Genomic DNA, 13,406 nt, shown 5'->3' on the forward strand with positions numbered 1-13,406 from the left:
TAATTTCAGAGGTTTTAAAAATTACTAACTAAAATTTAAAATTCTCAAAAAATTTGAGAGTTTTCATGCAAGCAGCTACTACTACAAATGTACAAAAAAAATTATCAAAATCTGTGACATCAAGAACCATACCACTGTTCGATTTCACATGGACTGACCTATCAGGAAAAATCAGAACAATTGGCACATGATCTTAAGACAAAGGATTTACTTTTACTTCCCAGTTGGTTAGCAGTGCCACACGAGGCAATGAAAAGTTCATGTCTGTTGCTGATCTTGACTGTAACGGTGGAGTTATTCTTGTGAGGGATTATCATTCAACAGCACTAGACTCTAGTGTTCTAGGATTGTCATTAGTAGCTGCCTATTCATCCACATGGTCTTCATCAGCGTTCAGGAGATGAAGAGCACTGTAAGTGGTGTTGGAAACCCTGCAAGGTGCTACTGACAGAGGACTGTGAGTGTTTGGTGGTTGTCTGCCTTCTCCCTACTATCCACTGCCTGTCTCACACCCATGACAAGTTAACAATTCACGTTAGTAGACGCATGCACAAAAAGGACAACAGATTGTTAAGTCTATCGCCATGAAACCAGAATAATGTCTTTAAATAAGTTAAACCCTGTAGAGTAAATTTTGTTTGTGACTTCTACTAGAGAAAAATTGACTCATCAATCTGAAATTAAATCATACTGGTACATGAGGCATGCTCTCACAGTTTACAAAGGTATTATTCTGGCACATTCAAAATCATCAGTCTCGTAAACTGACATACAGCTGGGAGAATGGTGTGCTGACCACATCGCCCTCCATGTCCACACCCAGTGCCTGTGAGCTGAGGATGACACGGCAGCTAGTCAGTACCATTGGGCCTCCAAAGGCCTGTTCGGATGGAGTTAAGTTTTTATTCAAAATCAAGAAGAACATGTGAGGTTATTTCAGAAGCTTCTAAATCCAAAAGTCACCAATGCCACAGGGACAGAGTACATACTAAATGTGCTGCCACAGAGCATTAATACTGGAAAAATGTAGATAAAGACATTGAAGTGATGCTGATTAAACATCACATAAGTCAAAATACCAGTCAGATCCTCCTCAACAATATTTTCCGTGGCCACAAGCACCAGGACCTTGGTCACCTCTACACATGGACTTTACTGGACCATTCTTAGAAATCTACTGGCTCACTGACACATTTTCAGTATTTCCTTCTATGATTTAAATATCATAAATTACAACTATGAAAACAATTCAGGCTTTGTCTGGGATTACCTCTGCTGAAGGACTGCCAAAAGTAATAATTGCTCACAATGGCACTCAATTTTCTTCTCAAGAATTCGAACATAGTTGTGAAAGAAATAGCATTACACACTTCAAAACTGCAGCATTTCATCCAGAAAATAAAGGACTTGCTGAAAGTTTTGTATGGCCATTCAAGTCACATATGATGAAGCTCACTCAGCAGTACAGTAAGGATAATGATTAAACGTACTGGTATTTCTTTTCCGTACAGAGCAACTCCACATATGACAAAATCTCCAGCCGAAAGACTGCATGGTAGACTGTATTGTACTTTAACATCAATTTTACAGCCTCTCATGCACCATCGGTCTGAATATTGACCATACTCGAGGCAAATGTTTTTTGAAAATAAATGATCTGTTACTCATTACCATCTACAAATTTGGAGAAAAAGTATCAGGTACCAGCCAAATCATACATTACTTATAAAGTATACGTACATTATGTGTAAAGTATAGACATCACAAGGCATCACAGCAATCAGAAGCTGCCACAACACACCCATGCACAACAAGAATAATTCCCATACTGTTCTCTCCTTCAGATTCAGATAACTTCAATGCAGACAGCTGCCTGTGGAATATACCAATGCAACCGACAGCCACCCCCAACTTTGCCTCTGGCAGTGGGGCCCAGCTGCATGCTATCCAGTAATGACCAGATGGATGATGATGTCACACCTCAACACACAGACAAGCCTACAGGGATGTCCAAGGCCAACAATTCACTTGCTTGATCGACTGCACCCTCACTGTGGGTTTAGGTGTGGTGCCACAGATGAATGCCAGTGGGAGCAACATATGTGCACCCACAATATTAGCACACTAGCAAGCATTGAAGCAAAGAAGCTAATGAAGCCTCAGAAAAGCGATGCTGCTTCTCCACCAGCTGTGGTACATAGGGTTAGCATCAGAAGGAGCCGCATAACAGATAGTCTCCATGTGGCAACACAAATACTATGGTCAGTTACCTCTCAGATGGTGCTCATACCAGGTATCATTTAGTGCTTCTGCAGACAACATTCAAAAGAGCCAGTCATCCACCAATAGTTATGTCTCCCACCACAGACAGCAGTGAAACCCGAAACTATTTGATGCTTCTGGCAATTAGCTCACATGATGACATTCATCCCCAGAGCAAATGATTTAAATGACCATGTTGACACACGGCCAGTCATCATGCAGTTATTGCCTGCTTCCAGCAGTTCAGTTATTAACACATTATTTACAGGGCTGACCAATCTAGTCACTGGAGAAATTACGCCGAGTGTCTAACATCACACATACTGTTCAGTGATTGTGAAACTGAAATTAAACTTTACACTGCAGTCCAAACTGAACCTCAATTAGATTAGTTAGCAATTATCAATGTATCAAGTTGGATTAGGTTCAGAAAAAGCTGAGTACATTTTGTGATGTATATTCATTTAGAAAATTATTGTTACTGTACTCATGTTTTGCCACCAGTTATTCTGTGTAGAAGATACAGTCTGTGTAGAAGATACGAGTTTATAGCTCCTGTGCCAGCAGACCCCTTCCTTTTAGCTACAGGTATCTGTGGCAGAGGCTTCACTTCACTCTACCTTTATGTCAGGCACTTACCCTAGTGTGAACACAACAAGGATATTCTGTATGTACCTCAACTAAGCACAAATTTACTGTCTGTTAGTGAAATAGCAAGAAGAAGCCATCTGACTTTATCTGATCAAGCCTCTAAATTTATGAGATATCCAACAGTGTAGCTGCTAGTGTCTCATTATAAAAATGTAACGTATCGACTAGACCAATCATATCATCAGAATTATGATAGAAAATTAGTTTTGCGGTCAAACAGTGAAGACTTGTGGCATAAAAGACTAGGTCATCTGATTTCTGAAGCTATGTATGCATTACGCAAAGGTCTGGCTAGTGGCATTTCGTATGTGGGAGCAGTAAAAACTACATGCACAGTTTGCTTAGACAGCAAACAAACAAGACTTCCTTTCTCAAAATTTAGTTCCAGAGCCACAAAAATTCATCAGCTAGTAAACTCACCTCTGTGTGGGCTGATGCAAACTAGGTCAATTGGAGGAGAGAAAACTGCCTTAAATTAATTGACGATTATTCCAGAAAAGTATCAATGTCCAGGGTGATTATAATTAAACTTTCAAACTGGTGTAGAAATAACACCACTAGTCAAAACAACATCAAATTGCAATGAAATATTATCGGAGAAGGGGGAAAACATATGGCAGAAGAAAAATAAGTAGATACAAAATGTAGCAACAGATGGCACTGTAAGCATCATAACTGAATAGTGGTCGACTACAAATGACAAATGAAGCATGCAACAATGCCTAAGGTATATGTTTGACTTTAAACAAACTGTACTACTCAGTGTACATGGGTGTACAGGTATGATACTGTTAGTTACGTAAGCCCTTGACATCACAGCAAGGTCATATCACATCAGATGGGAAAAATTGGTTTTTAAATGTAATGAGGCCAAAAACCGCATAAAAAGATTCACCCACATAAGTTTTTAATTGTCCTGAGGCCAAAAACCACATAAAAAGCATCATTACATTGATTTTAATTGTCCTGATTCCAAAAAATGCATAAAAAGCATCAATCACATCAGTTTTTAATTGTCCCGAGGCCAAAAACTGCATAATAAGCAACAATCAAAACCAAATCATATTATTAACTTCTGTGTGACTGGCGCAAAACATGCAATATGCTGTCCATTTGTTTTCGGTAACAAGTTGAAATTGAGAAACAGCATGTTCACCAACTGATCAAAGTGTTTCCGGGGTCACATTCAGAACATGTTGTGCAATGCGTACCTTCAATGCAGCTAAGTTTGCAATCGGAACACTGAACACAACATATATCAGATAGCCCCACAGCCAAAAGTCACACAGATTAAGATCAGATGATCGGGACGGCCAGGCTGTAGGGAAATGGTGGCTGATAATTCTAGCATTTCCAAAATTGCACCTCAGCAGCTGCTTAACTGGATTTGCAATGTGCGGAGGTGTGCCACCTTACATAAAAATGATCCCATCCATGATGTTGGGAGATGGAATGACGTGGTTGCGCAATGGATGCTAATAGCGCTTACAAATGATTGTACAGATAACAGGACTGGAAGCACCTGACTCTTCAAAAAAATATGGCCCTATGATAAACGATGCTGTAAACCCGCATCACACAGTGACCTTTTCAGGATGAAGTGGTACTCATTGATTTGCGTGTGAATTTTCTGTTGCCCATGTTCGACACTTCTGTGTATTGACATATCCTGTCAGATGGAAGTGGGCTTTGTCTGTCCACAAAATCTTCCATGGTCAATCACTTCCATGCGAGCAAGAAATTCTAAAGCAAAGGCCTCTACTGCTGGTAGGTCAACAGGAAGCAACTCGTGCACATGGGTAATTTTGAATGGATAGCAAAGAAGGATGTTTCGTAGGATTTTACGCACAATACTCACAGGTATGTCCAATGTTCCAGCAATTCTCCATGCACTACACATTTGCACACTCCTGCATTGCTGGGGCCACTGCTTCCACTGGTGTCGAATCAATTCGGTTCCTACCTCTACCATGTCGCACACCAAAAGAACCTGTCTTTTCGAATTTCCGAATCATTTTCTCCAAATCCACGGCAGTCATCAGACCAACACCTTTTTTCAAACCCTTCAGTGTCCGGAGCTTCTACACAGCGATGTGTGCACAGTCATCATTCTTGTAATACAGCATTACAAGCAGAGTGCGATCCTGCATTGAAACAGTCATGGCGAACGTCACAGATGCGAAAGGAGGAAAAGCCATGTACCCAGCATGTTTATACAAACTTCAATGGGCTGTTCATATGACAAGGGTTTTCATTTATGTATACTGACACATACAGCATCATCTATTGACCAATTTCCACACTATTTTTTTTCTTCTGCCATACGTTTTTTCCCTTCTCCGATAGTATTCCATTCCAATTTGATGTCATTATGGCCAATGGTGCCATTTCTACAGTGTTTTGAAAGTTTAACTTTAATTATAATCGCTCTGTATAACCTAAGGAAAAAAATCAAGTAGCAAAGCTGATTTGAAACTTTAAAAATGTATTTGAAAGGCCATCTGCAAAAAGGATCTAGACTCTAGACACTGATGATGGCAGAGAATATGTGAACAATAATCTGATAAACATTTCCAGTCAAGAAGGGATCCAACATTAGACTACCGTACCATATATGTCAAGCAACACAGACTAGTTGAGTGTTACAATAGTAGAAAAAGCAACATGCATGCTCTTCAAAACAAAGTTTCCAGGTAAATTTTGGGCAGACCCAGTTTCTGCTGTAGTATACCTAATTAACAGATCTCCAATTAAGGTATTAAGAAAATGACTCAAGGAAAAGCTTAAACAAACAAGAAGCCAAATATTCGACAGCTCACAATATTTGGAAGAAAGGCCTATTCTAAGATTCTGGGAGCACACCAGTGACAATGGGGGAAACAAGAATTAATTGTATGTTGGTAGATGGTAGGACACTGTGATGATTCAAAAGCACGCAGCATTTTTTAACCGAATCATCAAAAAATTATAAAAAAGGAGGACTTTATTTTTGCCGAAGGTATACCTAGACAGTTTAAAGAAGAAACAAAGACAGTGAAAGCAAACTGGTTGTTGATCTCTTTTATAGAAGAGAAACAGACTAATAACAGCTCAAATAGAATAAACTGAACCTGTACCTGAAATTATCACATCAAGCAGTAGTTCACTGAATATTAGCTGGAATGAGGAATCAAGTCAGAACAATACTGTGACTGCCCATTATTGTTATTTGCAGCATAATCCAAAAAGCTGCCTGGTAGAATTTTGCACAGAGCATAACTAAATCATAGCTAACAATTGGTTCAACAATCACAAAAGAAGGTTGTATACATGAAAGAGGCCTGGAGATATTGACAGGTTTCAGATAGATTATATAATGGTAAGACAGATATTTAGGAACCAGGTTTAAAACTGTAAGACATTTCCAGGGGCAGATGTGGGCTCTGACCACAATCTACTGGTTATGAACTGTAGATTAAAACTGAAGAAACTGCAAGAAGGTGGGAATTTAAGGAGATGTGATCTGGATAAACTGACAGAACCAGAGGTTGTAGACAGTTACAGGGAGAGCATTAGGGAACGATTGACAGGAATGGGGGAAAGAAATACAGTAGAAGAAGAATGGGTAGCTTTGAGGGATGAAATAGTGAAGGCAGCAGAGGATCAAGTAGGTAAAACGACGAGGGCTAGTAGAAATCCTTGGGTGACAGAAGATATATTGAATTTAATTGATGAAAGGAGAAAATATAAAAATGCAATAAATGAAGCAGGCAAAAGGGAATACAAATGTCTCAAAAATGAGATCGACATGGAGTGCAAAATGGCTAAGCAGGGATGGCTAGAGGGCAAATGTAAGGATGTAGAGGCGTATCTCACTAGGGGTAAGAAAGATACTGCCTACAGGAAAATTAGAGAGACTTTTGGAGAAAAGAGAATCACTTGTATGAATATCAAGAGCTCAGATGGAAACCCAGTTCTAAGCAAAGAAGAGAAAGCAGAAAGGTGGAAGGAGTATATAGAGGGTCTGTACAAGGGTGATGTAGTTGAGGATAATATTATGGAAGTGGAAGAGGATGTAGATGAAGATGAGATGGGAGATATGATACTCCGTGAAGTTTTTGACAGAGCACTGAAAGATCTAAGCCGAAACAAGGCCCCGGGAGTAGACAACATTTCATTAGCACTACTGATAGCCTTGGGAGAGCCAGCCCTGACAAAACTCTACCATCTGGTGAGCCAGATGTATGAGACAAGCGAAATTCCCTCAGACTTCAAGAAGAATGCAATAATTCCAATCCCAAAGAAAGCAGGTGTTGACAGATGTGAAAATTACCAAAATATCAGTTTAATAAGTCACAGCTGCAAAATACTAACATGAATTCTTTACAGGCGAATGGAAAAACTAGTAGAAGCCAAACTCGGGGAGGATCAGTTTGGATTCCGTAGAAATGTTGGAACACGTGAGGCAATACTGACCCTACAACTTATCTTAGAAACTAGATTAAGGAAAGGTAAACCTACATTTCTAGTATTTGTAGACTTAGAGAAAGCTTATGACAATGTTGACTGGAATACTCTCTTTCAAATTCTGAAGGTGGCAGGGGTAAAATACAGGGAGCGAAAGCCTATCTACAATTTGTACAGAAACCAGATGGCAGTTATGAGAGTCAAGGGGTATGAAATGGAAGCTGTGGTTGGAAAGGGAGTGAGACAGGGTTGTAGCCTATGCCTGATGTTATTCAATCTGTATATTGAGCAAGCAGTAAAGAAAACAAAAGAAAAATTCGGAGTAGGAATTAAATTCATGGAGAAGAAATAAAACCTTTGAAGTTCGCTGATGACATTGTAATTCTGTCAGAGACAGCAAAGGACCTGGAAGAGCAGCTGAACGGAATGGACAGTGTCTTGAAAGGAGGATATAAGATGAACATCAACAAAAGCAAAACAAGGATAATGGGATGTAGTCGAATTAAATCAGGTGTTGCTGAGGGTATTAGATTAGGAAATGAGATGCTTAAAGTAATAAATGAGTTTTGCTATTTGGTGAGCAAAATAATTGACGACGGTCGAAGTAGAGAGAATATAAAATGTAGACTGGCAATGGCAAGGAAAGCATATCTGAAGAAAAGAAATTTGTTAACATTGACTATAGATTTAAGTGTCAGGAAGTCGTTTCTGAAAGTATTTGTATGAATTGTGGCGATATATGGAAGCGAAACGTGGACGATAAATAGTTTGGACAAGAAGAGAATAGAAGCTTTCAAAATGTGGTACTACAGAAGAATGCTGAAGATTAGATGGGTAGATCACATAACTAATGAGGAGGTATTGAATAGAATTAGGGAGAAGAGAAATTTGTGGCACACCTTGACTAGAAGAAGGGATCGGTTAGTAGGACATGTTCTAAGGCATCAAGGGATCACCAATTTAGTATTGGAGGGCAATGTGGAGGGTGAAAATCGCAAAGGGAGACCAAGAGATGAATACACTAAGTGGATTCAGAAAGCTGTAGGTTGCAGTAGGTACTGGGAGATGAAGAAGCTTGCACAGGATAGAGTAGCATGGAGAGCTGCATCAAACCAGTCTCTGGACTGAAGACCACAACAACAACAAAAATCCAAGATGAAAGTAATCAAGAATTCCAAAGCCAAAGATCCTGCATGGCTTCATAACTCATCAGTCTAAACAGTCACCGGCAGATGCAATGATGTTAGACAATGGTAGAAATTGGCTTGTGGTAACACAAAAGAAGTTACGACCTTGCAAAGAGAACAAAATATAGGAGTCTGCCATTTGACCTTCATTTAAGAAGCTAGTAAAAGTGAAATGGGTCTTTAAAACAAAGAAAGATTTTAAAGTCCACAATGTATGCTATAAAGAATACACAGTACTAAAAGATTCTGCTCAGATGCATTGGCTGGAATTTGATGAAACATACACACCAGTTGTAGGATATAACTCATTACGGTATTTATTTGCTATGGCTACTAAATATGATCTTGACACTCATCAACTGGAGTTGTCACGGCTTTCTTAGAAGGTTACTTGTATGAAGGGATCTATGTAAAGGTTCGAGAATTAGATCCAGTTATGAAGACATTGAAAGATACTGGTGTTGCAGAACTGAGAAAAACATTATATGGATCAGAGCAAGGTGGTCACTGCAGGAACTTGAAATTAGGCAATAAGTTGTTGAATCTAAACCTCGAAAGGTCAACAGCTGACCACTGGGTCTATTACAAAAATTATTGTCATACATTTCTGTAGTTGCTGTTTATGTAGATTTTCAGTAAAAATCTCAGGGGGAAAAAGATTTTCAAAAGAAAACTAAGAGAAGAACGCAAGCTGAAACATCTTGGTGAAGCTAATAACTATTTATGTATACAAATTAAGTATCAAGAACTACAAAGAAGTCCGCAGCTCGTGGTCGTGTGGTAGCGTTCTCGCTTCCCGCACCCGGGTTCGATTCCCGGCGGGGTCAGGGATTTTCTCTGCCTCGTGATGACTGGGTGTTGTGTGATGTCCTTACGTTAGTTAGGTTTAAGTAGTTCTAGGTTCTAGGGGACTGATGACCATAGATGTTAAGTCCCATAGTGCTCAGAGCCATTTTTGAACTACAAAGAAGGTTGTTTATTGAAAGACCAGACTAACTATGTGGAACAATTCTCCTCAACAGATTCATCTTGGAAGAGCGTAATCTGATATCTACAAAACTGGACAGTTGCCAAGCACTCACTCATGGTACAAGTTTGCAAGTAGGACAAGAGCAAGAAGCTATGAAGAACATAACCTATCATGAAGCACTGCAAGCTTCATGTAGGCTTGGTTAGGTACAAGGCTGGACCTAGCTTATTCATAGGAATTGTCAGTTGTTTTCATAAAAATTTAGGCATACTGCAATAGCAGGCAGTCAAAAGGATTTCTTGATATCTAAAAGGTACGAAGGATTTTAAGCTACTGTTTTCCAAAGCACGACAATGTAATAGATTATTGCGATGCAGACTGAGCTGAGATTCCGAACACTAGCCAACATCTGGCTATTTGTTTACATTTCAAGGAGCAATGATATCCTGGTAGAATAAGAAACAGCTCACTGTAGCTTTTTCCACAACAGCAGCAGAATATATGGCTCTGTTCTCAGCATGTCAGGAGGCTATATATGACTTCAAAGACTAAGCCCAAGAAGGATGCTTTCGAGCTTCTCTGTGACAACAAGGAAGCAACTAACTTGTCTAAGACTAATAGTTACAGGAGTCTAATCAAATGTATAGCCATAAAGACAACTACTTATAAGAGAGAAAAAAAGGCAGCACAAGTTACTCTGAAGCACTTAGCCTACTTTCAGAACAAATGTTGGCAGAAAAGATTACAAAACCACTGGCAAAGCCTCATCATCATCTGCTGCTTCAAGATTTAGGGCTAAAAACGTAGTTGTTTTCTGATTTTTGCAGGCATGATTCTAGATGGAGATAAAAGTTATGTATTAGATCCCCCTTGAATTTTTCAGCTTGGCTTGGAAGCAAACATTAGGCTTCACTACTGGTCATTTTGATACCACAATCAGATTAGTTGCTTTCACATTTGTTGCCTTCACCAACTTACAAGCAAATCGTTACCTCTCAACCTAACAACAGTAGGTATTAAAATTCATGGAGAAGAAGTAAAAACTTTGAGGTTCAATTCTGTCAGAGACAGCAAAGGACTTGGAAGAGCAGTTGAACGGAATGGACAGTGTCTTGAAAGGAGGATATAAGATGAACATCAACAAAAGCAAAATGAGGATAATGGAATGTAGTCAAATTAAATCGGGTGATGCTGAGGGGATTAGATTAGGAAATGAGACACTTAAAGTAGTAAAGGAGTTTTGCAATTTGGGGAGTAAAATAACTGATGATGGTCGAAGTAGAGAGGATATAAAATGTAGACTGGCAATGGCAAGGAAATCGTTTCTGAAGAAGAGAAATTTGTTAACATCGAGTATAGATTTAAGTGTAAGGAAGTCGTTTCTGAAAGTATTTGTATGGAGTGTAGCCATGTATGGAAGTGAAACATGGACGATAACCAGTTTGGACAAGAAGCGAATAGAAGCTTTCGAAATGTGGTGCTACAGAAGAATGCTGAAGATTAGATGGGTAGATCACATAACTAATGAGGAGGTGTTGAATAGGATTGGGGAAAAGAGAAGTTTGTGGCACAACTTGATTAGAAGAAGGGATCGGTTGGTAGGACATGTTTTGAGGCATCAAGGGATCACAAATTTAGCTTTGGAGGGCAGCGTGGAGGGTAAAAATCATAGAGGGAGACCAAGAGATCAATACACTAAGCAGATTCAGAAGGATGTAGGTTGCAGTAGGTACTGGGAGATGAAGAAGCTTGCACAGGATAGAGTAGCATGGAGAGCTGCATCAAACCAGTCTCAGGACTGAAGACCACAACAAAACAACAACCTAACATAGACCTCGAGCTGCTATATGGATCACTCTGTCACAACAACCAAGATTTCAATGGGGGGGATTCCAATACATAACTTTGGCCTTAGTGGGACTGAGAACTGAGAACCTATGCCTCACTTGTTACAAGTATCTTATGCATTGCTATGGTTTAACTATGAATGCTCTATTTCTTTATTCTGTGTAATATAATGTACAAGAATTCATGCTACACTTTCGTTTTGTTAATGTGTGTGCATTAAATGTGTACATTCACACAGAGGCTTACCAACAGTTGTTCTCCTCACACACATTCATCGTGAACAAGAAAGTGATGATGGTGCAGAAAGTGCTATCCATCACATTCTGTAAACTGATTCACAAAGTACTGCAGTAGCTACTACATTAGAAATTGTTCATTGGCCACAGCTGCTGATGTTGATATAACAAAACTAACGTAGATTACCTTATTGGTCTGTTTGTTACGTATAGCTAGGAGAGTACGGCACAATTTGCTTGAAGCAGAAGCCGGTGATCCGAAATACACTCTGGACTCAGAGGCCACTGCAACAATGCGTTCTCCAGTTTTCTTGTCACGATAAACTCCACATTTCAGCCTCTCCACAGCATCTGGCAAGAGCTCACCATTTTGAAATGTAACTGCAAACAGTACATATTTGATATTTATTTACAATTACTTGTGTAGCAGGAGCTGCATATGAAGTAGATACTTAGACCCTAAACTTACACAGCATAAATTCAGTTACTGTTTACATGACTTTTGCCTTGTTACAGAAGACTACTAAGAAGACAACATTTTATATCGGCCTCTGATATGAAAAACAAGTGCAATACTTAAATGAAACTAGCGAGGAAAATGAAAGCTACTTATTAAGATTATCACTTAACACTGAAGCTATGGTACTGTGTGAGATAGTGCCCCCATTGGAGCTCTAAAAATGGGTGTTCAATGCAAGTATTTAGTGCAAAGTCCACTTTTTCTATTTAAAATTTTCACAGTGGTCAATATCATTGTTCGGATCGACAAAATATTTATGTCAACACATGGAGTTCGATCTAGCACGTCTACAAAAACGTTCGCACTACAGCGAACGGTACTCAATTGGTTGTTATGAATAAAGTGCAATAACACACGCAAATAAAACTATACTACAATAAATAACGTTGAGAACTAAAATAATTGGTTGGTTTGATTAGCATCAAACAAAAGTAGCATTGTAGTAACTACTAACATAAATAATTCGTGTATTAATACAACTCAACATTTATGAGATGTCAAAGCCAGGATACTTCTTTTAATTCGGCGATTGTGGAGAAATGTCTAAAGTTCGGTGAAATGTAATAGTGCCTCTGATTACCTACGATAGGATGCCGCTTCTTGGAGAAAAACTGTACATCAGTTATCTCGCCTGTTTCTCCTTGCTCACCACCCATGTTTACTGTTTCTGTTTACTACGAAGCATGCCCTCCTGTATACAAATCCAAAGATGTTCATAAAGATATCCTACATTCAATGCCGCGCAGTCAAACATGTTAAGCCCGGTCAACACGCAACGATCCGTCTGCGTAGATGTAGGCGCAGATGTCTGTACATGCAAAAGATCGCTGCAAATGTAGTGTGTTCACACGACACAAACCCCAATCTACTACTCGACCGCCATCTGTCGGTGTAGAAAAGAAATATCAGTGGCAAGCGACTACGCTCCCCGTAAACGTCAAAAATTTAATTCAGTTACTTTGAAATATAGAAATGGAGCAAGTTCTGTTGTGGTCAGTGTTCGCAACTTCTGTTGCAAAAAACAGTCAGACCAACCGCAGGAAACAGATAAAGCGGTCAAAATGGTGTAGACAGTGGCTGCTACAGCGAAAGCAGTTTTCTCACGTAAATTTACTGTGAGAGTTACGGGGCGAGCCTAACGACTGGCGAAATTATTTGCGGATGGATGTCGAAACTTATAATTGTCTCTTAAAGCTTGTAACCCCTCATATTATGAGAAAAAATACTTGTATGAGAAGGGCAATTTCTCCTCATGAACGGCTGGTGGAAACATTAAGATTCCTAGC

General features: G+C 39.3%; 1 protein-coding gene across 1 annotated transcript in view; it reads right to left on the bottom strand.

Moving 5' to 3' along the window:
• Positions 1-12,848, bottom strand: part of LOC124789066 — a 93,065-nt gene extending 80,217 nt beyond the window's left edge. Inside the window, exons 1-2 of the mRNA XM_047256361.1 lie at positions 12,701-12,848; positions 11,788-11,981 (exon numbers count right to left, since the gene is read on the bottom strand). Coding sequence (XP_047112317.1) covers positions 11,788-11,981; positions 12,701-12,776 — 270 coding nt within the window. The 5' untranslated portion in view covers positions 12,777-12,848. The remainder of the gene's footprint in view (positions 1-11,787; positions 11,982-12,700) is intronic.
• Positions 12,849-13,406: the final 558 nt, after the last annotated feature.

The sequence above is a fragment of the Schistocerca piceifrons genome, chromosome 1 (assembly GCF_021461385.2).
Source record: "Schistocerca piceifrons isolate TAMUIC-IGC-003096 chromosome 1, iqSchPice1.1, whole genome shotgun sequence".
Classification (NCBI taxonomy): domain Eukaryota; kingdom Metazoa; phylum Arthropoda; class Insecta; order Orthoptera; family Acrididae; genus Schistocerca; species Schistocerca piceifrons.